Source organism: Arachis stenosperma, chromosome 7 (genome assembly GCF_014773155.1).
Source record: "Arachis stenosperma cultivar V10309 chromosome 7, arast.V10309.gnm1.PFL2, whole genome shotgun sequence".
Classification (NCBI taxonomy): domain Eukaryota; kingdom Viridiplantae; phylum Streptophyta; class Magnoliopsida; order Fabales; family Fabaceae; genus Arachis; species Arachis stenosperma.
The window spans coordinates 18,899,005-18,926,865 of NC_080383.1; the positions used below are offsets into that span (position 1 = coordinate 18,899,005).

The window sequence follows — 27,861 nt, forward strand, 5'->3', positions numbered from 1 at the left end:
GAAAGATTATTATGTGTTTATATCACGTAATAAAAAATTAATTTTGTATTTAAATTTTATTTGAATAATATTTATATCAAATTTAAATATCTTAAAATATTTATTAAAAATTTTATAGATTAATTTTTACTGTCAATTCTTTGATCAATAATATTTGATCTAAATTAAAAAAAAATTTCAATTTTTTATACACCATAAAATTTTTCTCTAAGAATTAGGCACATCACATATATTTATATACGTAGAGATAAAGAAATAAAATTTTTGTGTGTAATTTGTTCTTTACTCTTTGCATACATATATATTATGAGATTTGTTAATAATTTTAAATTTAAATCTAATTTTAAATTTATGAATCATATCATAACTCAATTTGAAACAGAATCAATTAAGAATAGGATCTTATCCAAACTTAGAATTTAAATTTAAAAATAGAATAATTAATTATTCTCAATTCTCATTTAATATTCTCAATTATCATATTATTATATTCTTAGTGCTAGCAAAAAATATAATAATATTCTATTTAAATGAATATAATTATTTATTTGATCAAATTAAAATAATAATTAAATAATTATTTAGTAAAGATTAGAACATTCATTGTGTGACCCTATAGGTTCAACACTAAGCGAGTAGTAAATTAGTCATACAAAATTTAATAATCAAAATTAGCGTCTAGCAACACTCCTTAACGACCTAATAGTATGAAGTAATATATATATTTTTACTAAGAATTCAAAAAGAACAAGGTATAATTCATTCCATCTTTCTAGCTCTTGGTTAACCCTTGGAGTATGGTTTGATTATCAAATTCTAACTTGTTACCATTATTATAATGAACTGTTAATGACCTAAAAAACTTATTTCTTCATTCATTCAATTCCATTGACTAATGTTTTATTCATCTCAGTTATTATAATCATAGAGCTCAAACTCTCTATCGAGAGTTGACAGATTCTTTATTGACCAATCATTAATTCTACAATTAGATCATACCCAATATTCATTCAACTAGCACTTTAGAGTATTAGGTGTCTAAAATCAAAGTATAATAAATACATTGTTAATTGCTTTGACCGTTACAGGTCAAAAGAAACTCTATTACTATGTTCATCTTGAGAATATCTTATTGACAAATATGCAGTAATTATAACCATTAGAAATTTTTAAAATTGAATCAATTCAATGAGATCTATTAATCTTCATCCAATAAAGATCATTATGTATATATTTTTTGATCTTTCTGGATTATTAATGTATTTTTAAATAATTCTATGATAAAGAATAATTTATATTAAATTATAAAAAATTTATATTTTAATATTATAATCACTATCACAATGATAAATCTCTAAATTTAATCAATGATTTTATTATATTAACCCTTTAATATAATAATAATAACAAATTATTTGACATATGATTGATTAGACTGTGGTCATACTACTTATCTTCAACATGGATACTATTTATGTTATTTATATGAATTCGATTTGAAAATTATGGATATTGATCTGACCTGCAAGATTATCGAATTAAATTGAATTTGATCTACACACTAATAAGATTGGATTGCAAATTTTAGCTAAGTATCCATATATCCACGGATCTATAGAAATAATAAATAAATAAATATTTTTTTATATTTTATTTCAATTAATAATTATTATATATGTTGTATTGTTTTATTTTTAGTATTTAAAAAAATATATTTAGTAATATTTTAAGAATAAACATGTTTAAAAGTGTGGAAAAATTATTGATTTTTTAATAAAAATAAACTTTTTAAAATATTTTATATTTTGCGAACATATTTAATATCATATTCAATCCGATCGGATCAAAGTTTAAAAACTGTAAATATTAAATCCAATCTGATAATTTTAGTGCGGATCAGATCGAAATTTTAGCAAAATCCGATTCACGTTCATTTCTACTCGATTTAACTTTTAAAATTTTTTGATATTATAATTTTAAATGAATTAATCGATTTTATAAAATTTATATAATTTTACAATTTAAATTTTATTATAATTTTATATTTTACGTATTTTATTTATTTATTTATTTATTTTGTAAGATCTCGGTTTTTTCTACTTTATCTATAACTTCAATACGTATAAATACACACTAATTACTAGCAAGATATGTCGTGTCAATAAAATCATTAATAAATTAAATTAAATAAAATCAAGGTTTTTTTTATAATATTTAAAAAAATATACAAATAATATAAACACCCTCTAATTGTCCATTTGAATAATGACAGCTATTTGGCACTAGAAGAGTATACGACTACATACTCAAGTAATTTTGGATTACTTATAATGATAATAATTAAAAATTCCGAAAACATGAAGATTTCATAGAACTTTTAATCATGAATACAAGTACTATTATATTATAAGAGCCATTTAAATAAAAACACTTAAAATATTTTTTTAAAAAATATATTTTAATAATTAAAATTTAATATATATAATCAATTAAATCATATTATTTTTGTTATAATTAGATTAAAAATTTATTTTAGTCAAAAAATTAATAAATCAAATCTTAAATCGATTTAAATTATTATTTTTTATAAAAAATAATTACAATATTTCTATTATAAAAAATAACTAAAATATATATTTATATATATATATATATATATATATATATATATATATATTAAAAATTTTAAATTTTAACCTTATGACAAATAAACAAAAAAGAAAAGAGCTATGGTTTAAGATTTTTAAAATATATATATATATATATATATATATATATATATATATATATATAAAATAAGAATATTTTAGTTATTTTCTATAATAAGAATATTGTAATTATTTTTTATTAAAAAATATTAATTTAGACTGGTTTAAGATTTAGTTTAACTATTTTTTGCTCAAATCAATTTATCTGATATAATTTTAACAAAAATAACACAGTTTAATTAATTATATATATTGAATTTTAATTACTAAAAAATATTTTTAAAAAAATATTTTAAGCGTCTTTATTTAAATGACTCTCTTATATTATACAAGTTAGTTGTTTTAAAATTAGGATTCTTTTACGGATTAAATATCCATAAATAACGTTTTATTTTAAAAAATTATCTTTTTAGTTAATGATCTAAAAAAGCTATTGATTAATAAAACTTATATTATTTTATTTAATCATGTCATATATATAAGAAAAATCAATCACTAATTAACTATCTGTGTGTAAAAATACGTATTTAATATTTTAAATTTTTTTATTATATTACTATAAATAAATTTAATTTAATTGCTCATTGATTGTATATTTAATTATTTTATTATAATAAATTTAATTATTTTAATAATTAATTATTTAATAAAAAATATATAAATTAATAAATATATAATAACTAATTTAATAATTTATTTTAAATAGATATATAATATTTTTGGATTTTATTACTAGCCTGCTACTAGTATAGAGTGTATAACACAAAAAAAAAAAAAAAAAAAAAATTGTCGTGATGTTTGAAACTCCAAATTAAAATCCACGAATGCATGCAAAGTACACCGACCAGTTGACTGAGTCCTAGTCAGCTACATACCCACACGCCGTTCAAACCTTCGACCGTCGTCGTCTTATTAGTACAACTCCATCACCGTAACATCCATCTCATCAACTACCACTTCTACCTTTTCTCATCAAATTAATCAATTCATAAATCACACGCATCCTTTCAAACGTTCAACGTTCAACGTTCAAACAATGCCCATATTACACCGCACATAAAAATACAACCAAACATTATATTATATTAAACCCCTTTTATTATTATGTATCTCGTTCTTTGCATTTATTTTGACATATTCCACTCACCTTGCTTTGACCCGCGTTCAAGATAAACCACCTCTCTCCATTCTCCATATATATAAGCTTCCCTCACAATTATTTCATCTAACACAAAAAAGCACACACTCAAACATAGAAAAACAACAACCACCAACAAAAATATTAGAGTTTAATTTGTTGTAACAACAAAAAAAACATTATGGTTTTGTCTTGGACAAGAGGGAGGGTGTTCCGGCGCGCTCGGAAGGGGAAGGATCTCCAAGTCAACGATTTAGAGGTCGAGATTTCAGTCCCTTCTCACTTCCGCTGTCCGGTCACCCTCGACCTAATGAAGGATCCAGTAACAGTATCCACGGGGATTACCTACGACAGGGACAGTATAGAGAAATGGATCGAGGAAGGGAACAACACGTGCCCGGTAACAAAAAGGGTCTTGACAACCTTTGACATGATCCCCAACCATGCCCTTCGGAGGATGATCCAAGATTGGTGCGTGGAGCACCGTTCTTTTGGAATCGAGAGGATCCCTACTCCTAGGATCCCCGTTACACCGTACGAGGTTTCGGACACGTGTACGAAGATCGTGAATGCCGCTAAACAAGGCGATGAAAACAAGTGCAGGGAGTTGGTGAGGAAGATCAACGGTTGGGAGAAGGAGAGTGATAGGAACAAGAGGTGCATAGTTGCAAATGGTGCTCCTCTTGCTCTGGTCAACGCCTTTGACTTTTTCTCATCATGGGGTTTTGAGGAGAATAATAATGTTAGTAGTTTGTTAGAGGAGATCTTGGGTGTGTTGGCATGGATGAGGCCTATTGGAGAGGAGGGTAAGTCCATGTTGGGTTCAAAGAATTCCATGAGTTGCATGGTTTGGTTCTTGTTGAAGGGTAATATAGACCTTTCCATAAAGCAAAGTGTTGCCATGTTGCTCAAGGAAGTTCCAATTGAAGTGTTGGCAAATACCCAAGGTGTTGTTGAAGGCTTGGTTAAGATGATTAAGGAGCCTATTGGGAGTGCCTCAATTACAAAGGCATGTTTATCAATGATTTTTAAATTGGTAACATATTCCAAGGGTAAAGATGTAATTTCACAAAGATTTGTGGAATTGGGTTTGGTTGAAGTTTTATTGGAGACAATTGTTGATTGTGATAAAGGGGTGTGTGAGAAGGCCTTAGGAGTATTGGATTCAATTTGTGGGACAAAAGAAGGGAAGGAAATTGCCAAGGCTAATGCTCTTACAATTCCACTTGTGGTTAAGAAACTTCTGAGGGTTTCTGAATTGAGTTCTAGCTTTGCGGTTTCAATTGTTTGGAAGATTTGTGATAAGGCCCAAGAAGAAGAAGGGGTTTTTGTTGAGGCACTTCAAGTTGGGGTGTTCCAGAAGCTTCTTGTTTTGTTGCAAGTTGGGTGTGGTGAGAGCACAAAGGAGAAGGCCACTGAGTTGTTGAAGTTGTTGAATGGTTATAGAAGCAAGGTAGATTGTGTTGATACATCTTTGGAATTTCAGCACCTTAAGAAGCCATTCTAATTAATTTTATTGATCAACAAAAGATGAAAGATTTGATTTCCTTTTTTTCTCTGTATAGAAATAGGAATCACATACTTTTGTACAAAAACATATAGTTACACATACAAAAGATACAAATTGTATCCCCTAACATTCAAAAGGAAATTTTGAAATTCTTTATTGACAATTTCGGATTTGATGTATTCTTTCTTTTAATTTCTAAGAAGTTTGTAACTTATTGAACACTTACATGAGCTGACAGTTCATCTGACAAACAATTATATAAAGACAATATCAGATTGGATATGGAATGAAACAAGTCTCGAGTGTTTGGTTATTTCCAACAATTCATTGATAGGAGAAATATTTCCCTTGATATGTAACCTGCAATCCTTTGTGTATCTTGATTTATCTTTCAACAATTTAGTTGGCATCATCCAATTATGTTTGGAAGCTTTAGCCAATTTCTTCAATTTTTGAGTCTTGCAAGAAAAAGATCTTAAATTTTTGTTTGATTAATTATCTAAATTAGTTTCTAATATTTTTAAAATTGGACATTTTGGTCCTCCAACTTTTGAAATACATAAAAAAACTCTCCAAACTTTAACTTCGACAAATAAATTAATCTCTGACCTTGTTTCTCTGTCAATAACAAACTAAAAATACTGATATAAATGTCTAAACTAGCTGGCATGACAGTCAATTATCCACGTATGCAAACAAGACAAATTAGTCTCTGGACTTAAACGGCGTCTTTTGAAAAATGCTCCATGTATATCCCCCTCGTTTTCTTCTATTGAAAACAAAAAGACTCCAAACCCAACCATGTCTTCTTCAATTTATAGAGAGAACAATAACCTTTCTTCAACGTTAAACTCTCACATCATCACCGTCACCCACTTTCATCCATGTCACCTTCACTTCTCATTCCCTACACTCAAATATGTCACCTCCGACGTTACTATTCCATTCGTTGCGGTTACCATTAGCACTAACTCAAACACAGCGAATAAGTGCATGTGACAATTAAAGACTCGCATTAAAGAAGGTTAGAAACTCATGGTTTATTTTTAATTACCATTATAGTAACAGTGATGAGCAGTTTATTATTTGGCCTAGGATTTAGAAATTTGTGATAGAATATTATAATATTTTATTAGTTGACTCTGTTCTAGTGATTATTATAACATAAAATATAAAAAATGAACCAAGAAGTAGGAATTTTTATTAAATTCTGTTGTGGTGCTTATTTTTAATGAATTGTTCTTGATGGAGAATTTCGTGACCCTTGTGTTTTACCATGGTGATCATTTTGTGAGAGATAACAATGGAGTATTACTGTATATTGATAGTAAAGTGGAGAGACTTTTAAGGACGAACTTTGATCTCATGTGTTCCTTTGATCTGTTGACTCTATTTAAAAGTTTAGGATATCTAAATTACGAGATGTATTGATATAATCCTACTACTGGTAATATAGAGTTTGGATTGCATCCTATTAAAGGAGACACGGAAATTACTCAGATGCATGAAGGTAATATGTGGCTTCTGTGCATTCAAACAAAAAAAAAAAACAGATGATATCATTAAGGTGGAAACTCAGGTACAGTTGACTTCACGTGAAGATGAAAATTTAGTAAATCATCTAACGGCTCTCAAATATCAACTTCACATGAAGTCGACTTCACCTGAATTTTCACCTATGGATAAGGGGTGAAGTATTAGCACCCAATATATATTCATGTATCTCCTCAATTATTGGGCCACACCACCCTCTATCAGTCCAATCTAGCACTCCACCTCTTATTCTACCTCCTCGTGCCAACGAAGGGATCTCAACAAAAATACTGGTAGCTTAAGCAAAGGCACTTCTTTAAGATGTTTCAATTCATGCCAAATTCAAACTTCAAAGCTCCAAGAAATAAGTGATGACATGAACTGTTTTATTTTTCTTGGGTTAAAATTTCATAGTAAAAGATGTAATTTAATAATAATTTAGTTTCTCATTTTGATCATCCAAAAATATTATAAAACTCTCTATTTTGGCATGTTCATATTCATGCTACTGCATGTAATGATCTATGATTATTAGACACTATTAATTTATATAGTTATCCAATACTAGCTAGAAATACTAAAAATATATGACATTACTATTTACTTTTAATGTGGTGCTTGGACCACTAAATATATGGTATCAACTATTATATATGTTTCTGGAATTATTTATTTTAGTTTCAATAGTTTGGGTTCTATATCATTCAATTAACAGCTGATCACATATGCTTATAAATAGGAATATATTGAGTCAAACTGATAAGGACTCATATGCTCATAAAGAGGAATATATTGAGTCAAATTGATAAGGACTTCATTCGTTCATAGGTTTTAAATTACAATAACTAACATTTTGAAAAAACTAAAATCTAACAATCCACTTAAACACAACAACACAACCTGCAGCACAAAATACAACCATAAAGTAAATTGCCTTAAACCAACTCTTCTTGCATTTTTATTTGACTTTGTATTTTGACACCTTTCTAGTGCATACACTCTATTTTGCAGGTCCATCAATCTATCTTAGAATCCACCAACTATACCCACTAATTCCTGCAATTCACTAGCGTCTTCCATAGCGGCCTTTTTGTAGCTGAGACATATAAAAAATAGTATCAACCCAAGCGAAAAACTTGAAATATAGTTAATTTTCCTGCAATGAACCCAATGCTCAGAACCATTCTACAAATCCAAAAAACTTTTTATGCAGTGATTCCATTTTTTACTTTATGCATAGGATACCCAAAAACAATCTTCCAGAATTTTCCGCAACAGTCGTCTTGCATATTCTTGCGTGATACCCACAGAAGCAATTTGTATATTTTTCCCCTGCAATGTCGATTTTGTTTAACCTTATCTCGCCAATGATGTCGTGGCTTATTCTCCACTACAAGAAAAATGATGAATACCCGCCCGATTTAGCGTCCCACATTACTGGCAAATTTATTAACAGTTTTTGTGTGAAATTCGTCGGGTCAAGTAATTACCAGTGGATTTATGCTTCTGACAGTAAATGTGTTGGTAATAATGAAAAAAATGGAAAAAATAGGTAAGTTCTAATATTCTATTATTTGTTTTATATTTGATCTCTTATTGGATTCTGTACTTGTCAATGTAGTGATTATCTTGTTCTATTTTTGTGTCAAAATTCACGTTCCTTCTATTTTTTTTAACACTTTTTGAGAGATGCATTGAATAATCCAATAGTCTAGCTGAAAAAAAAAAAAAGAAAACAAACCAGTGTTAGGAAAAAAAGGATATCACCATTGTTGCTGTTAGAGTGAATTTCGCAAATAATGTTATTCTTGTTCTTGTTATTCGTGTTAATAAGTAGGAAGAAGTAGTAGCAATAGCTTGAATTTTATGTAAATTACATTTTATTTCTTTAAGGCTTGAGTTTATATCATTTTATTGTAATAATTATTCAGCATATGTTATCTGTGGTAGTACTTGTATCTTGCAATTTATGTAATATAATAACTTTTATGAATTAACAAAAACATAAAAGATTAGTTTAAATTGAGTATTTCATTATATTAATCTATATGAATGCATAGAAAATATGAAATTATTATAAATAAATATAAAATAATATATTATAAAATTAATACATTCTACTGAAAATGTTATGAATTTTTTAATTAAGTTTTGACTGAAAATATAAAATTATTATAAATAAATATAACTGATGCTCTGAAAATTGAGTCTAAAATTACAATGCCAATAAAAAACATACTTGTGCTGGTCCAAAGAAAGAGAAAGCAATAACTAATAAACATACTTCCTTGATTTGTCATGTCCGATCAGCGTGTCAAGCATTTCAATGTGATGGCATGCCAAATATGACTCGAGATGTTTTGGTTGCTTTATTATTTTTTCTCAGCTGAGAGGTCTAACGACCCATTTTTATTTTTCTTGTTTAACACACCTATGAAATATATTATTAATGTATGTATATGTGGTTCTAGATTCAAAGCAGAACTTTTGCTTTCTGGCAATTGGTACACCTGAAGAGAGAAGAATATGGATTTACCAGGCACGGAGGCTAACTTCTCTCGGTTTCTCCATTCTTTCAGAGTTCAGTGAATGCATTTCAGGTGCTCAGAATTTAAATATTGTGACATCACTTGTAATGCGTCTCTTGGTCATGTTTACTGATCCAAAAGGATGGAAAGGCATTGTTGATGACAATCGTCAAGATGCAGATTTAGCATTAGCAGCGAAGGATTTAATTCAGTTCATCGTTAGCAATAAAAGTGGTAGGCTAGATATATAACTGCACTTGATAATTATTCTTGCCAGACAAAAAATATCATCCCGGCAGATGAACTTTTTTTTATTACTGCAAGTGCGATCATTTTAGCCGTGCGTCCATTTTATCTGACAAATATCGATGTAATTAAGCCAAATATCACCTTTATGTGAAGTCGACTTCAACTGAGTTTTTGACTATTCCTTCGCTTTTACAACATTTACCATCTGTTCTTCAACATGCTTTAAGACACAAATCAATTTTATTTCCTGATTTTGGATATGCATGTCTTCTGTGTCCAACTGGCTGTATTTTAATAAAAAAAATTTTACTGTATACATTTGGACACACTTAAATACTATCACGTATAAATATGTCTAACTTTATTATTAACATGTACTCTTAAAATAAATTTATAAACAGTACATATTATTAATTATTAAAATAAAAAAATTTTAAATATTTCATATAATTAAAAAAATTAATTTATATTTTAATATGACTCAAATATTAAAATATTATTAAAATTTATCTAAAAAATATTTTATATTTTATATATGTCGTATTCTTGTGTCTTATACAAATTTTAAATTGGCTGTATCTGATGTCATATCGTATCGTATTTTATATCTATATTTGTTCATGCATCTTAACTAATAAGACTTTCGCATACAAGACTTCATAAACTTTACTGTAAAAAGACAAAAATTAAAAAAAATATTGACCAAAAAAAAGTTGAGAAAGGAAAGATCTAAAGAGAAAGAAAAAAAAAGTAAATTTTTTTATTTTCGTAGAAGAAATTAAAAAGATTTTAAATGATAAGATCTAAATTAAATCTAATTAACAATGTACTTAATTACCTAAAAAGGAGGAGATCGACTCAACTAAAAATAATTAAATAATATTATTAAATTAAAAGACCAATTAAATTATATTATTAAATTAACTCAATTTATTTTACTTTTTAACAAGTAAACTCATTTGTGTTTGAGTTTTATTCACTCTTGTATACGTGTTAAAATCTAATATATTATTTGAGTTTTTTTTTATATAAAATATTTTATTGAAAAAAAATGAAATACTTTTTTAGAATAAAACACAAATATTAGAAATTATTGAAATTATTTATGTGCTATAAAAAGTAGAGTACTTAAGTTGTTGATGATAATATAAAAAATAATTAAAGATTTTTATTTTTTTAGTTTTGTTTGTTCTTTATTCTATTTTATTGTGTTGGATTTTTTTATCAAAAAAGAAAAAGTCAAAATTGAGTACATAACCCAAACTAATGACTCCTTTTAATTATTATTTTTTACCACTGTTTACATAATTTAATGAGTATCTTTAATAACGGTTTGAGTTGAATTTTATTTTGAATTTTACAAAAAATTATTTTAAAAATAACTTGAGATTAAATGTTAGATTTATTATTCTAATATTTAGTTTCCGTTCATTTTAAATTTTATATAAGATAACAAAATTTAATTAATTTTAAAAAATCTAGAGAACCAACTACATCACGAGCAACTCAAATTGATTTCTTCTATTTTCAATTTTAAAAGTCAAAAAATTGGAGTAGTGGATTTTTTCTCTCTTTCTTATAGCAGATCTTTTATTTTAAAATTAGTTGGCTCTAGTTAATTTCCTAACGAAACCGATTAATTTTCTACTAAAATAAATCGTTTTAGAATACATGAACTTAAAACTAAATTATATTGTATTGTCTCACATTATACATAAATTAGTATAATTTTGTTGATTAAATTTGTTCAATAAACTATAATAGAAAATATTTTTTTAAAATTAAATTAAATGAGTAATCCAATTAATTCATCCAAATCAATCAAACTCTAATTGGATTGAATTTGATAAGAAAACTAAAATGCGTAGATCTAAATTAATTGGAACTAAAGTGATAAGATTCACTCACTATCAACTAAATTATCCTCTAAAACAAATAGAAATATATATTTAGTAAATATGACGTTTTCAAATCAACGTTAATAAAATAATTGCTAAAAATAAATTTTCGTACTTAAAAACAAACCAACCAATATTTGTGGACAAAATTAATTTGAAAAAAGTCTGTTAACATGATCAACGGCTTTGAAGCTTCACAAAATCATTATATAAGCTTTTCACACAACAGAGTAAGATTCATAGTTATTAGTATATTTCAAATAAAGACTAAAGTCTCCAAAATAAAGAAAAAAAACAAAAAACAAAAAAAATAAAAAAAAATGATGAAGTCTAGCATCACAACACTTGTTTTATTCATATTACTGGCTACATCTAGTGGTATTGTTCAATCTGCTGATATTCCTATTTCAAAATTTGGTGGGGTGCCTAATTCAGATATAACTCAGGTAAATCCTTCATACACATCATTTGATGAACTCATAGTTTAATTTGTTAAGAAAAAAACACACACATATATATATATATATATATATATATATATATATATATATATATATATATATATATATATATATATATAGTTTCAACACTTAGAATATACATAATATATTTTTCAAAGATCATGTTTGGTTTAAAAATTATTTTTGATGAAAATGAATGTATGAAAATTATTTTCAAATTGTCAAAAAATATTTGACTGGTCGATCTTGCAATCGGATTGACGGAATTTTAGTATGTTTGGAATGACGGGAGATGTTTACACAAATACAAAATTAGGAATTAAGAATATAAAATCAGGAGTACATCATAGAAAGAAGAAGCTCAAAAATAGTTGATGAACTGTTTTGCTATTTTTTCTTTTATTTTTCTTGTTGTTCTTTTTTAATTTTTTTGTTTGATTGTTGTTCTTGTTCTACGTTTGGTGTTGAGCTTTCTTGTTTAAAAAATATATATTCATAATTATTTTTCTATATTAAGTTAATTACAGATTTTCTTTTGTAGTTATTATATGACTAAAAAATATTCCATCATATCCAAATAAAAATTAGTTTCTTTAACTTACTTTTAACACACTCGAACAAAATACAATTCAATTCTTTTTAAAAGTGTTCATCTACAAGTAATTTTCCAAAAAGATAAACCAAACTTTCTCTAACTAATTAATTTCTCATTGTTACTCATTTTTACTTATTTTCAATTTTTTTAAAATAATTATTTTTTTAAAGGCTCTTGCAAATGCTTGGAATGAAGCATGTCAATCAGCAACAGCAAGCAAGATTACGATTCCATCAGGGCAATACAGAATGAAAGCAGTGGCAGTGAAAGGGCCTTGTAAGGCACCAATTGAGTTGTATGTTGATGGCACAATTATAGCTCCACCAAACCCCAAAGACCTTAACAATGAATGGCAATGGGTTAAGTTTGAATATGTTGACTTCCTCACAATATCTGGCTCCGGTGTTTTTGATGGTCAAGGTGCAACAGCTTGGAAACTAAATGATTGTGGAAAGAACCCTAATTGCGCTAGGCTTTCAATGGTAATAAATAATTATTCTTTTTTCTTAAAAAATAATTGGTATTTCTAATTTGTTACCTCTTTAATTTGTTTGATTTATTTTCTCTAAAATTATTTGAAGTGATTAATTTTTAAAGATTATTAAATTTTTATTTTATTTTTATTTATTATTTTTATTTTCTTCAAGAAACAAAAATATGTTATGCTTATCTTTTTTTCAATTAATTATGTTTATCTTTTTCTAATAAGTCATTTAGAGATTTTAGTTTGTTTTAATTTATTTTAAAATTTAAAATCAGTTTAATAATTAGTATAAATAAATAATATTGTTCTCTCATACAACAATATACAATAAAAATTTTTATGTTTTTTTGGTATCCATTGAGAATTTTTTTATAATAAAATACAAAAATACTATATATATATATATATGTACTAAAAATTAAACATCAAATTTAGTTACGTATATTTATATGAATATATGTGTAAATTATTTTCGATATAAATTTTGTATTAATATTTTATAAGAATTACTTTAACCAATTTTTTTACAACACTTAACAGTTAACATGATTGTAAACTATATACAGTGTATTTTGGCATATTTTTCTGAAGTTGTGTGTTGTAAATTATTTTTACATTTTAAACAAAAATATATGGTGAACATGAGAGAAACTTAGGTGGACGTGAAGTTGATAATTTGACTAATTTGACTAAATTTTTATCTAACAACTTACAATTACGTGAAATCGACTGTATTTGAGTTTGTGAAACATACACTTTGTAATGATTGTTTTCATGTTAAATTGATACTCAAATATGTAAATTAGATGACGATTCTGAAGTAGTACGTAAAGGCAACTGGTGTAAATTTCCACCAAAAAATATATATATCTGATTCCTAATTATTAACGAGGTGTGTTTGTTGGAACAGAATTTCGGTTTCAATTTCGTGAAGCATTCAGTTGTAGGATCAATAACTTCAAAAGACAGCAAAAACTTCAACGTAAACGTTTTGGGGTGCCAGAACTTCACATTTGATGGCTTCAAGATCAGCAACCCTGGAAACAGCATCAACACCGACGGAATCCACATGGGAAGATCAACCGACGTCAAGATCCTCAACACTAACATCGCCACCGGCGACGACTGCATCTCGATCGGCGACGGAAGTGTCCAGACCACCATCTCCAATGTGAAATGTGGACCCGGCCATGGCATCAGCGTTGGAAGCCTTGGCAAGTTCACCACTGAGCTTCCCGTGCAAGATCTTATGGTGAAGCAGGTCACTTTCACAAACACTGATAATGGCCTCAGGATCAAGACTTGGCCTAGTGCCCCTGGCACTTCTCCTATTACTGGTCTTACTTATCAAGATATTACCATGATTAATGTCAAGAATCCTATTATCATCGATCAGGAGTATTGTCCTTGGAACCAGTGCTCTAAACAGGTATTAATAATAATAATAATCATCTTTTAATCAATTCTAATCGATTATATATATTCTTATACAATTTTGTGCTTTGTATAGAGTCCATCGAAAATAAAGATAAGCAATGTTACCTTCAAGAACATTAGGGGAACTTCAGGAACACAGGAAGGAGTGAGTCTCATATGCAGCAGTGGTGTACCTTGCGAGGGAGTGGTGCTAAGTGATGTCGACCTCACTTTCAACGGTTCTCCGGCGACTGCCGTGTGCCGTAACGCCAAGCCGATGATTCAGGGAAAATCTCCTCAATGCACTGCTCCAAAAGCTTAATTGCATTGGCTTAACACCACCAATATGGCTCTTCTTTCTTTTTTGTTCATAATCAAGCTGATAAACTAAGCCATCCTCCTATGGAGAGATGTAGTGCTGTTTTAGGAGAGTAGTATGTTACCGTATAGTACAATAATTGTGATTGTGATGCTATGCTCAGCTATGTTTCAGCATTTTTCATAAATAAAAATAACTTGGTCCAATAATCTTGGAAGTATTTTTAACATTCAATACTCAATAGTTAATGCCAGTTTATTACCGATTCAATTTTAAAACAGCAACAAGGGAAAGTCTAGAGCCTCACTACTTTTATTAAAATTTGATTAACACTTAATCAATTAAAGAAAAGTGAGTCATTTTACAATTTATACCATTAAATATAATCTTATACCATTAAAAATATTAATAATGACTAATTAATGATTACAAATCATAAAATCTACGCATTCTTCTGTATATAATGTAACGTGTATAAACAAACCAACCCCACTACAAGTACACCATCTCTAATAAAAATTGTTTGAATAATAATATTTTTTTAACAATCAAATATGCATTCTCTTTATTTTATTAATTAAAAAATATTTTAAATATAATTAATTAATAATAACTATATTTTTATATAGATGTTAAAAATATTTGGCGTATGAAAAATATATTTTTCTAAACAAAATATAATTTGATGGTGATGGAAGTGATCGATCACAAAATTCTAAGAAATAATATCAAAATTAAAAAAGTTCAGAACAAATTATACGTTCTATCTCTTATTCATTATTTTTCTCTGCTTGGACACCTGAATCCATATATACAGAGCTACACTCAAATCAAGATCCCATATTTGAAACCGCCATAGAAGGCCCCATTGAACCAACAGTTAAAGAAGTTCCGTCAAGTCTAAATTTGAGCAGTAACATGAAAGAAGTTTACAACTCTTTGGTTCTTAATATTTGTTTTGATTGAAAATTATATAGTTAAAAATGATCAATTTAAACAAATTTTTACACATTTTTTACCAAATAAAAAAGATACACATTTTTTTTTTGTTTTGATCTGTACTACGTATATTATGAAAAAAAATAAAATATAACAACAATTTATTAAGACCAAAATTAGAAAATAACAAAAATATAAATCACATACATACCTTATTGAGACTAAAAATTTATTTAAATCAGAATCTTAAGAATAACTTAGGAAAAAAGAGTGGCTACTAAAGCTAGCACAAAAATGATTAGTTTGGAGTTAGGACTATTTTCCTATGTATATTTTCTCTGTTTCTAATGGTGTGGTTACTCGAGTATTTACGTGTGTTTTTTTTAAATGCTGAATTGGGATTTAATATTTAATTTGATATTGAAATTTATGAGTTTTAATTTTTAAATTAATCTTTAAATTTTTTATTTTTTAATTTAAATTTTAAATATTTTTATTAATATTGTGCTAATATAGTATGTTGACATAAATCGTTAGTGTCACATGTTAAAATATTTAACTATGTATAATAAAATAATATAGGGTCTCTTAGTGATACCTAGTATATTGATATGAACAATAGCAAGGGAGAGCCTCATACATTGTAAAGGAGCCAATGGCCTCCCAATTTAAAATTTTTTATGTACATAGTTCTTTAATTTTAGATTCATATACTTTTTATTAAATAATTAATTTATCAAAAATTTAAATTTAAATTTAATATATATATGTTTGTATATATAATTCTAATTTATTTAAATAAATATAAATAATTTTAAATTTAAATTATAAATATATTTGTACTAAAATTTTATTTTTATATTTTTTTTTGTTATTAAATTTATCCGAGTTCGTCAAAGTTATATACTTGTTAACAAAAATAATAAAAAATATTAGAATAACAAAAAAATTGTATACATAAAGTTTGCTAATTTGAATATATATATATATATATATATATATATATATATATATATATATAAAATAGATTACTAAAAGATGTTAGTATAAAAGGTCTTCAGTAAAAGAAAAGTGTAAAAAAAATTGTATATATTTGCGCAATTAAAAATATGTACAATAGCATTATTATAACTTACAACTAGTATAAAAATTTAAGGTAGTGCTATGGCCGAATTTTCTATTGATGTAAAGTTATACTAAGGATCATTTATAATCTTATATTTCTCAAATTGATTTTAGAGGTGTTTATTGGACATATCCAAAAATCAGTTTTATAGTGTATGTTTTTTACGTATGACATTGTCCTTATAAAATAAAGAAGGGAATATTTAAATCAGAAATTAGAGTTAGTTATGGAAATGAACTCTAAAAGAGTACAATACGAAATATAAGTTTGATAGGCGAGTGTAAAACAGTAATGCAAAAGTAAAATTTGGAAAAACTATTTTATTACATGTAAAGCGTTTTAAGTATCTTAAGTGCATTATACACAATAATAGAGACATTGAAGATGATGTAAAATATCATAGAATAAAAACAGATTTATTAAAATAGTGAAATATATCTAACTTTGTATGTAACAAAAAGTATTTTTAAAATTTAAAAGAAAAACTGTATCGTATTGCTATTAGATCGATTATGTTATACGGAACAAATAGACAGCAGAAATGAGCATAAACAAAAATTAAGTATGACTGACAGAGATAAAGATGTTAAGATGGATAAACAAGCGTACACATATGAATAAAATAAAGAATAAAAAGATAAAAGAAAATTAATGTAATGTCTATCGCAAAAAAATTAATAGAATTTTGTCTTAAGAGATTTGGACATGTGAAAAAAAATCAATAAAGCATTTAATTAGGACGATGAATGAAATAAAAGATAAATAAAAAATGGTAGAAGAATACTTCTAATAATGATCATATATGATATGGTCGAAAGAGACGTGTAATTCACAGTAAATATAATATATTATAAAATGTAATGAGATCATTTAATTCATATAATTGATTCTGCCTAATGAGATAAAATTTAATATTAAAAAAATATTATTACGTATCAGACATGCTTGTTAATTTGAGTTAAAATAAAAAAATACATGTGGAATTAGTTTCATTAAATAAACAGTGATCGCATCAAATAACACTTTATGTCTAAAACATCAAAAAAAAAGCGTGTTTATTTTGGAGTTTGGACTGAAATTTTCTTATTTCACAAAACAAGAAAGAAAAGGCTATTTGGTTCTCTTTTCCTTGGTTCTGTTATTCTCTCTGCATTTATTTGTCCGTTACTTTCGCATTCCAACTTCCAACTACCTTCTTGTTCTCTTCCTTTTCAAGATTTTAACACTACAAATAATAAACAAACATGCAGCCAATTTTCTTTCTCCTTGGGTATCTTTCTCTGCTTTCAAATTTACCCAATTTTCCCTCCCTTTATTGTTCTTCAATGGTTTTTAGTGACACACTGATGCACCATTGGTTCTTTTTCCATGTAATGATGGTGATTCTCATCAACATGCACTCTCCTTCTCTTAAGGGTAAGTTTTTGAAACATGATTTGCTTCATAAATTGCTTCTGAAACACGTGCATTTTTGTAATTTGAACTAATAATTAATATATGGTGCAAAATTCAGTTCCATTCTATGGACGTAAAGTATAAACAAAGAGTTCAGTTTTGCCATGAATTTTTGAAGGGTTTTTCAAATTGAAAATTTAAAAAATTCGACTATAACCATTTGCGACTATTAGAATCATATCTACCTCTTTCAATAAAGTATGCAGTTTTCTGCTTCCTATCTTAAAGTAGAAATTTGCTAAGAATTTCTATTTGAATTTCTAAGTCCCTTTTTTTTGTTGGGGCAATTGTCATAAATGGCTACATGAAAATGTGTTGTTCCCTCCTTATTTTTATATTCTAGCTTAGTATATTTTTCACAAATCATTGAAATGTAGCCTTGTATCTATTAGATCTAATGTGATTTATTATGTACTCCTGTACTCCTGTACATATACCAATACGAATACACAATTCTTTCACTTGCATCCAATAGTATTTTCTAAGGAAGGGTAGTAATTGTGGCTGTAATATGATGAAATAGATTTTAGCTAGTGACAATGTTCATTGAATCATGAGAGACAGACTACTTTCATTGCTGATCAGACACCTTTCCTAGGCAATTATCAAGTAAGAAAGAGAAAATTCAACAAAAACACCTTTCTTTCATCAGTTTATTCATCTCTGATTCATTTATATTTCTTCAGAAAGCTTGTATGATTGGGAATAGTCGCATCCTATGGTAGCCCTTTAACCCCTTTCTCCCTTTTGTTTGTTATCTATCAGTTAGGTTCATCCAATTAGCTGTAACTTCCAGTATAAACTTAACTGTCATGGTTTACTAAGTGTGAAATCAAAAGCCCAGTTGGCTTGATGCTTTCCTAAAAGAATTTTTTTGCCATGTGTACCGCCCATTCGAAGCAAGGAAATGAGTTGAATATATACTGTATAAACTGTCTTCAGTCAGCTTGCAAACATTGTCTGTCATCATCAGGTCCTCACCATGACCACAAGATTCTGTCTGTGTTGCTGATATGAAGAAGTACTTTGACTGCTCTGAAATATTGGTACAAAATGATATTCTATCTTTTACTTTCACCTGGAGAAGTGGTTTGTATGCATTATAGTTTTGTTGAATAACCTGAGTAACTCTGTCTTTAGCTCAAGTGACTATCTACTATTAGTTATGAACAAAATATTTCATTGAATAATGTTGGAATATTGTGCTGATTATATGCATGACGTTCTAAGCTTATACTCTCTGATGTTAATCATTCCCAACCTCATTGTTTGTCACTGTCCTTTTCTCTTCCCCCATGGCATATCAGTTAATCGAAAACGAGATAGTTGTGATGTTCTCAGGTATATATTTATCTGCAAATGGAAAAACTCATAGACCATCTTGCATTCCTTACTGTTGATTACACAATGTAGAATGCATTAATCTTCTCAACCAAATACCTTACCTTGTTTGTGGATTTCATCCGTCTTCGGTTGCAGCCCTGCGTATGCAATTACAAAAATTTTCTTATTCTAAATCCTATGAAACACTCGGGTTTAGAATCATGCAACATCAACCCTAGAAAGTTGGGTGGTCAGATTACAACGTATCACTACTGCTCCATTTCTTGCAAGGTAATGAGTGATGACAGATACTTGAGAATCACAATCATTTTATTTTCTCCCCTCTTCATGCTCCCTATGAATCTATGATGTTAACTTAGTAGCAACTTGCTGTTTTCTGACTTCTGAATCTGAATTTTCAGGTAAAAGATTTGGTTCCTGCTGTCATTCCCAGACGAGATCCAAAATGCTCCTCGGGAAAGACAGAAGAATCCTTCTCAGGAAAGACAGGAGATTCCTCCCCGGGAAACACAGGAGGAAAATGCTAATCCGGCGAGTCTGCCAAAGAGAAGTAGAAAGGGAACACCCCATAGAGCTCCTTTTTCCTAAGAGCCTCCAGTGGGACACATCCTTGCAGGATTGGAAGCAGTTTGATTCAGTTTATGTTATCAAGATAGTAAATTTATTAGTTGTGTTGCATTTAGGTTCTGAATTTTTTTTCCTTTTAATTCTTGTAATTTTTTTACTTAAACTTCCTGAAGATTATCTTCTGGAAAATGCTGAACCTGGAATGCTGCGAGAAAGAAGAAAAGGAGGAAGAAGTTTATGTTATCAACACTTTTTTGATGATTTGATGGCTGAAATAAGATATATGCACTCTTATTATGGTTAACTATGCTCTGTCATTTCAGAGAGAAATAATGTGAAACTAAGTGACTGAGTAGTTAGTTCTTAGTTGTCTTCAAAGTTATCAATTTTCAAATTTTTGAAAGAACTGTTTAGGTGGTCATGCACTAATGCTAGTTGGAGATATCTCTTAGGTGTAGCTTTGCTGTGACAATGTGAAACACTGGGACATGTTTTGCTTCCTCTTTAGTGTTGAAATTTTTAAGTTTCTATGATGGAAGACAAGAGTCACTCCACTACATAGCATGCTTTATTATCATTTTGTGTTGCCACAAATTCCAAATCATGGTCTATGTATATACTCTTATACTAAATCTTGCTCATGGGCGGACGCTAAGCTGGTTTTTCTTTTATTGACTTAGATGTCACTTTCCTTGCTGATCTTGGTTATTCTTTGACTCATTTGTTTTTTTCTTTTAGGGTTACCTACAGTCCTATACACACACACACACACCCACACACACACACACACAATACAACGGGTTCCTATATTCCACTTATACCCAGCCATGTTTTGAACCCAGGTGCAGCTTGATGGAAGATAACAAATCTTCCATATGTGCCAAGCCTCACCTTCTCACTTCTTGACGGTTGAAAGCTAGACCGCTCATCAGGGTAATATGTTACACTTCTACCAATCAATGCCCAACTTCAATGTTCACACTTGCTCAATCAATATACGTGCACCGATAAGCCCAAAAAAAAGCCTCATATAGGAAATTATTAACACAGCAAAATTGGAGAGAGCAACATGAATTTGATGAATATTAAAACAGGAAGCAAAAATACATGTTTAAATCACTGCATACCGCGTAAGTGCATACTTAATATCCTAGCCCTATCACTATTGAAGCCTCCATTTGTTTTCTTTGTACACAAGGGACCACCAAATAGCATAACGATATATTCATATCATTGTAGTAGAATTAGTAGAATTTGGAGTCTATATGCTTTCCTTCACCAGTAATCCCCACAAGAGCATTTTCCATCCTTGAAATGGTGAAACCTTTTGTTATCTCTAACAATCAATTCCCTCCCTACAATCCTAGACATGATCTTGATGGCATTGTGACAATCACCGCACACTCGAAGATTCTTGATGATCCTAAGAGGTGTTCTTGGTGGAGTACTAATGAGGCCATAAGCAATCGCTAAACGTTCACTGTGGTACAACAATGCTTGCTCCTTTGCTTCCTGATCAATGTCATGAAGAACATATCTTGTATCAGGAACATATCCAGCATCCTTCATCCCACTCAAAGCTTTCAGCTTCTCATCATCCTTGTAAAGCGTCGGGTTCTTGTACTCAATAATTCTATTCTTGCCATCAAGCATGTTAATTGCAGTGTACTTCCTTGGCGGTGGCGTGGGGATCTTATTGGCAACAACCTTTGATGGGTCAAGACTCAACACTATCTCTTCTGCATAGTCTTCAAGATCAACATCCCCATGAATTCGAGCATAGTTCTTCAGAGTCTCCCAAACAGTCACTGTGGGCTCGAATGGCAACTCCTTGATGAACTCCTCGGCTTCCTTGAGATATCCAGATTGTCCAAGAACATCCAAAAGCCCCATATAGTGCTCCGAACCAGGTTTAATCCCATACTTGCTTTCCATGGACTCAAAATGAAGGAAAGCATCTTCCACAGCCTCAGCACTAGCACAAGCTGATAACACAGCTAGCAAAGTCTCCGATGAAATTTCCAAACCGGACTCATTCATTTGATCAAACAGCTGCAAGGCATCATCCCCCATTGTGCTATTGGCATAACCGCGCAACATCAAGTGCCAAGAATCCATATTCCTGTTGGGCATATGATCAAACACCCTTCGTGCATCAGTCATGCTCTTGCAGTTCCCATACATTTCAATGACCTTGTTGTTCAAATTGAGATCACTCCTGCAAGTTGATTGCAGAAAGTAATCGTGTGCCTTCTTGGCATCCTCAAGGGACTTGGATTTGCCACAAAAATCAAAGAGCAAATGAAAGCAAGAAGCATCGGCTTTCACCCCTTTCTCCATCAACTCAATTGCTTCCTTAACCCTCCCCTCCTGGCACACACGTCTCAAATCAACAATTGAAGGGGCTGGCGAAGGAGGAGGAGGAGGAGAAGGAGGAGGAGCTACGGGAACGTGAGCTTGCCCTGGTAGAGAACCTTGTGGGTTGAACTGGTTAGGGTTTCGAAATTGGGGAGGTTGTGGATAGCCTTGATTCCTAGGGTTCCATTGGTTAGGGTTACCCTGGTTCGGATTGTTCCATTGATTTTGGTAATGGGGTGGCTGAAAGTTCTGATTTTGGGATGTGGGTGGTGGTGTTGGTCTCTGTTGAGGATAGTTTTGACTCCACTGATTATGAGTATGGTTTTGACCCCGCTCGGGAAACTGACGAGTCGCATTGTGAGGTTGATAGGGGTTCTGATTCTGGTTCTGGTGAGGGAAATTATTGATAGGATGAGGGTTTCCATGGTGATTTTGGGTTTGTGGATTGAAATGTTGAGAGGAATCTCTGAAAGTGGGTTCAACACCATGGCGGTTATGATCAGAGTTGGGAGGGAATCTGTGAAAGTCGTTGGTTGGAAGTGCGGAGGTACTTAGAGACCTGCAAGTGTTAGTGAGGCAGAGGCGTAGCTTGAGGGATGAAGAAGAAAGCATGGTGGCTCGTGCGCGTTGAAACGAACCCAACATCGCCATTTTCTTCTCTGAGACTGAGATAGCGTTTGGTAGAGAGACTGAGCTGGGAGACAGAGAACAACATAAAAAATAAAGTAAGAACAAAGAACAAAGAACAACATCAACTTATCATGCCTCAATCTCATCATTTCATAGAAAGAAACACATTGTTTAATAATTTCCAACCGCTCCATTACTTCCTAGCAAAATCATTTCATACAAAATAGGCATAAATATTCAATTTAATCAAATAAAAATTAAATTAGATATAATCATTCAATTCCTTCTGTTCAAATTTCACCAACTCTAGCACCAAAAAGAGAAGTTTTCATAAGTTAAAGAAGAGCATTCAGATCATGATAGCAAATTTTGAATGATGAGCAATTTATTTGTGCAAATACTAAATAGTAGGAATAAAGATGAGAAAGTTATGCTTAATAACAGCACATATTAGACTCTGTCTCAGCAGTAGGTAACGGCATAAAACATTTTAGTTTCAACACAGATTTGGCACTTCACTTTAATTCCATTCAAATCAGTACCTCAAATCAAACATATTAAGCCGAAAAACATTGCATGAGTAATTCCAAGTCTACCTACTTTGCATCTAAGTCTCACCAGTCAACACCAAAAATAAATAGAAATAGATAACACACACCTAAAATTGGAATAAGATTCATGCATACATAATAAAAGATTCAAAAACATCAAAGCAACATTAACCAGACAACGACATTATCCTCATTAAACAATCTAATAATAAAAACAAATCACAGGAAGGTAACCACGCAACATTATCAAATTGTCAATATTATCAATCTAATAATTATCATACCGGTTTAGAACAACAAATCAGGACACAAAACTAAGGTCATCAGGATACAAATTTAGATTATGCAATAAAAATAAAACAAAAGTAAATATAAGCAATGTGGAACACAAAAACCAAGGTTTTGAAAATTGGACCGGTCATCGACCGTTCTAAGTTTTGGTTCATAGGTTTACTGGTCCAACCAATTCAACTGTGGTTCAATCGAAAAAACCGTTTTATAATAAAATAACAAATAAAATATAAATAAATACCCTAAAGCATAATTATAATCTAATATAAACCTTAAAATATCTTCCAAATTTAAAGCACTACATAAAATGTCATCAACCAAAATCGTACGATAAAGTACAAAGTCAAATAACAAAAAAAAAATATCCAAATATAAAATGGCAACATAAAAGTTCATCACCAAGTAACAGCACAGCATAATATTCCAGCAGCACATCACTATGCAAAAAATGCACAAGGCACAAAACAGCGGCATAACAGAGTAGCTAGAGCTAATCAATAATCAATTAATCATTCAATAAAAACACAAAACATAACATGATTTCTGAACAGAGCATAAAAAAACGAAGAACAATCACTAGCAGTGAGCACTGCATTTTTTACTTCAAAAGGGGGATCATAAACAACTGGTTCTTTGAAAGTTCAATGAATAAACAAACTACAATAATATGCAACGGCAAATGAAGGGTTTCTCTCTTCAATTCTATGTTCAAGCCAAGGTTCTGAGAATCGGACCGGTCATCAAACCGCTTTAGTTGCTGGTTTACTGGTTTATTGGTCCAACCGGTCTAACCGGTGGTTCAACCGAAAAAACCGTTTTAGAATAGAATAATAAATAAATTATAAATATGCAAGTATTAAGTTGAGGGTATAAGGTAGTATGAAGTTTTTCTAATGGAGTGGTGAATTACTCTCTTAGGATTTTCCTTTTTTTATATTAAATGCAAAATTGCCAGATGAAAGCATGACACCAAGCAAGTACAATTCCTCATCAATACACAAAATGTTAAAAGAAATATCTGACAAGAATAGGAAGAATATCAAATGAATTATCATAAATCCAACTAAAAAATAAACATAGTACTCGGATAAATAAATTTGATAACATTATTAATAACAAAGTTGGTAGTGGACTAGTGCTAGCAAGGCTTCACCAAATGAAGGTGCATACAGGCTTTTAGAGACAATAGAGTTGGATTTGTGCAGTAGCATTTTGGATGAGTTGCTTTGAAGACAATTTGGTAAAACTAAGCTTTGAATAGGTACAATACAGGCTTCACCAAATGCTCATAACACACAGAAAGACAGTTTCTCAAGATACATAAATAAGTGCTCATCCTCTGAAAATAATCATCTGAATCGGTATAAGGCAGGAAAAAATGACCATAAGTCTCTTTACCCAAGTCAAAATAAACAACCATATCTGAACTCAACAATCAGCATTCAGCACCAAACATTACAAAACATTAACCAATAATCACACTAAACCTACAACCAGCAATTACAAAACAGCAACAAACATGAGTACATTATAAAACATTCCAAAACAGTGATGACACTAAACCTGCATAGTAAATAATCTCAAAGACAATGTGATTGTCATGATGTTTGTGTTTACATGTGAGATAGGTGCTAATTTAGACCAAAAAACAATATACATATATATAATGTGTAAGAAAGTTTATATTTACAACATAATCAAAACAACATTCTTAAACGAAACATCACATAACATGATCACTTAGCTAAAATATAGAATCAAGTAATGTCCATGCGTTTGTACAACTAAAATTTCCTAATTACTATGATCCAATTATTCTAATTTCACATGCAATCAACTTACTAAGTTTCTAAAAGCTAGAAATTATAAAACCAACCAGAAATATGGTTAAAGCATTTCATCAAACATGTTGAGTGCGGTAAAATTAAAACGAAATAAGAGAACTCAAAGCTTAATTTCAATGTGATAGAGAAGAGAACATAACTATTGTAACTTTAATTTAGTCTATGAAAAAATCCAAACCACTACCAAATCAAATAATTACTTATTGTAATAGAAATCAGAAGTTGCAGAGTTTAAAGAAGAGTATTGGTGTTGTGTGAGTGTATTGTCTGGTGGCGGGTTTAGGGAACTCACGGCGGGGACAAAAGAGAGCAGTTCGACGGCTGAGTGGAGGCGCGGGTTGGTCGCAGAGTTTGAAGCAGAGCAACGTGGCTTCCAGACGAACGCGAACTCGAACGGTGAACAGCGAGTGAACGCGAACGGTGAACGCCGAGCGAACGCGAACGGCGAAGAACGCGAACGAAGACGCGAACGTGAACGGCAAACAAACGGCGACGGAAGCGCGGCTGAGCAGACAAAGACGACGGACGCCGAGCTCGAGGAAGCAACCGCGATCGGTGACAGCGAACAGGGGTTGAAGACTTGGAGCACGAGGGAAGCTAGATGACGGATGGCGAACTTTGAGTGCGACGGACGGCGGCAGTATGCCACTCCTTGTGGCGGTGGTGTAGGCTTACAGTGCTAGGGTTTTGTGGTTGGGTTTGTGTGATTTCTCTGACCGAAAGAAAGAAAGGGAGAACAGGAGAAAGAAACGAAGGAGCTTCCCTTTTTTCTGTAAACCGACCGGATTCCGGTTCGGTCTGACCGTCCGGTTCTCGTCCGGTCAATGGTTTTTTGCCGATTTTTTTGTTAATCGATTTTATATGTCTGACCAGATCGTTAATATTGTCGGTTCGCGATTAAATCGGTCCGACCGGTCGGTTCGGTCCGGTTTCTAAAACATTGGTTCAAGCTTGTGGGGAATCAGAATCAATAGAGTAGTACACTTGGGATAATCTTCCTTCTTAATTCTTATATCCTACAAAATGAAAATTGAGAACAAAACACGGTCTTAAAACAAAAACTGAACAACACTCAAAAATCAATCACATCTTCCAAACACGGCCTTAAAACAAAACAGAATAACATTCAGAGTATGAGCATTGATCACAAAGAATTGATTTCTGAACAAAACAAACTCAAGAGTAGCCATTAAGTATTTCAATATGATTTGAAAAAAAGGGAAGAAGCTTCGATGAGCACGACGGACAAGAAACCATTACCTTTGAGGGATGAGCACGACGGACGACTAGATGACGACAATGGTAGAGAGAGGTTGGAGACTTGAAGCACAAGTACCAGACAAGGACGGAAGCTCCTAAGCGCGACGGAAGGCGGTGGAAGCGCGGCTGAGCAGACGAAGACAACGAACGCCGAGCTGACCTCGAGGAAGCTGCGATCGGTGAGAGCGAATAGGGGTCGGAGACTTGGAGTACGCCGACAGGACGAATAGGGAAGCTCTTGAGTGTGACAGACGGCAACAGTGTCTCACTCCTTACGGCGACGGTGGTGGAGGCTATTCGGCTAGGGGCTGGGAGAAAGGAGAAGGAGAACAAGAAATGAAGGAATTTGATTGCCTTTTCTTTTTTAAACGAACCATAAAACGCCGGCATTTCATTAAACCGGCCAAGTTTCGGTTCAGTACCAGGTGGTTCAACAATTTTCCACCGATTTTTGTTTCAACGATTTTGTATGTCTGACTAGACTGCTAATATTACCGGTTTGCGGTTGGACTGATCCAACCGGCCGATTTTGTTCGATTTTTAGAACCATGACAAAAACTAAGAACACAAACGCAAAACAGAAAACAAGTTACGAAAGAGAAGACAATCTGCAGAACACACTGAAATATACCAAAAAAATCAATAGAGTAGCTGAAT

At 30.7% G+C, this 27,861-nt stretch overlaps 4 protein-coding genes across 5 annotated transcripts; 3 read left to right on the plus strand and 1 right to left on the minus strand.

Moving 5' to 3' along the window:
• The first annotated feature begins 3,922 nt into the window (after positions 1–3,922).
• On the plus strand, positions 3,923–5,519 carry LOC130941213 (U-box domain-containing protein 21-like). Its single transcript, XM_057869632.1, has one exon. The coding sequence runs from the start codon at positions 4,028–4,030 to the stop codon at positions 5,351–5,353; it is 1,326 nt and encodes a 441-aa protein (XP_057725615.1). The 5' UTR covers positions 3,923–4,027; the 3' UTR covers positions 5,354–5,519.
• A 2,709-nt stretch (positions 5,520–8,228) lies between these two features.
• On the plus strand, positions 8,229–9,781 carry LOC130941214 (uncharacterized). The gene is made up of 2 exons (XM_057869633.1): positions 8,229–8,441; positions 9,361–9,781. Exons 1-2 carry the CDS (start codon positions 8,390–8,392, stop codon positions 9,666–9,668), a joined length of 360 nt encoding a protein of 119 aa, XP_057725616.1. The 5' UTR covers positions 8,229–8,389; the 3' UTR covers positions 9,669–9,781.
• A 2,103-nt stretch (positions 9,782–11,884) lies between these two features.
• On the plus strand, positions 11,885–14,842 carry LOC130939514 (polygalacturonase-like). The gene is made up of 4 exons (XM_057867616.1): positions 11,885–12,010; positions 12,791–13,102; positions 14,015–14,533; positions 14,615–14,842. The coding sequence occupies exons 1-4, from the start codon at positions 11,885–11,887 to the stop codon at positions 14,840–14,842; spliced, it is 1,185 nt and encodes a 394-aa protein (XP_057723599.1).
• A 6,483-nt stretch (positions 14,843–21,325) lies between these two features.
• LOC130941460 (pentatricopeptide repeat-containing protein At2g15690, mitochondrial-like) lies at positions 21,326–26,655 on the minus strand. Of its 2 annotated transcripts, none has more exons than XM_057869970.1 (2): positions 26,237–26,655; positions 21,326–23,317 (listed from the first exon to the last, which is right to left on the minus strand). In XM_057869970.1, exon 2 carries the CDS (start codon positions 23,277–23,279, stop codon positions 21,546–21,548), a length of 1,734 nt encoding a protein of 577 aa, XP_057725953.1. In that variant the 5' UTR covers positions 23,280–23,317; positions 26,237–26,655; the 3' UTR covers positions 21,326–21,545. The 2 variants fall into 2 exon arrangements, with proteins under 2 accessions (XP_057725953.1, XP_057725952.1); XM_057869969.1 differs by having other exon boundaries at positions 21,326–23,322.
• Between the last annotated feature and the right edge of the window lie 1,206 nt (positions 26,656–27,861).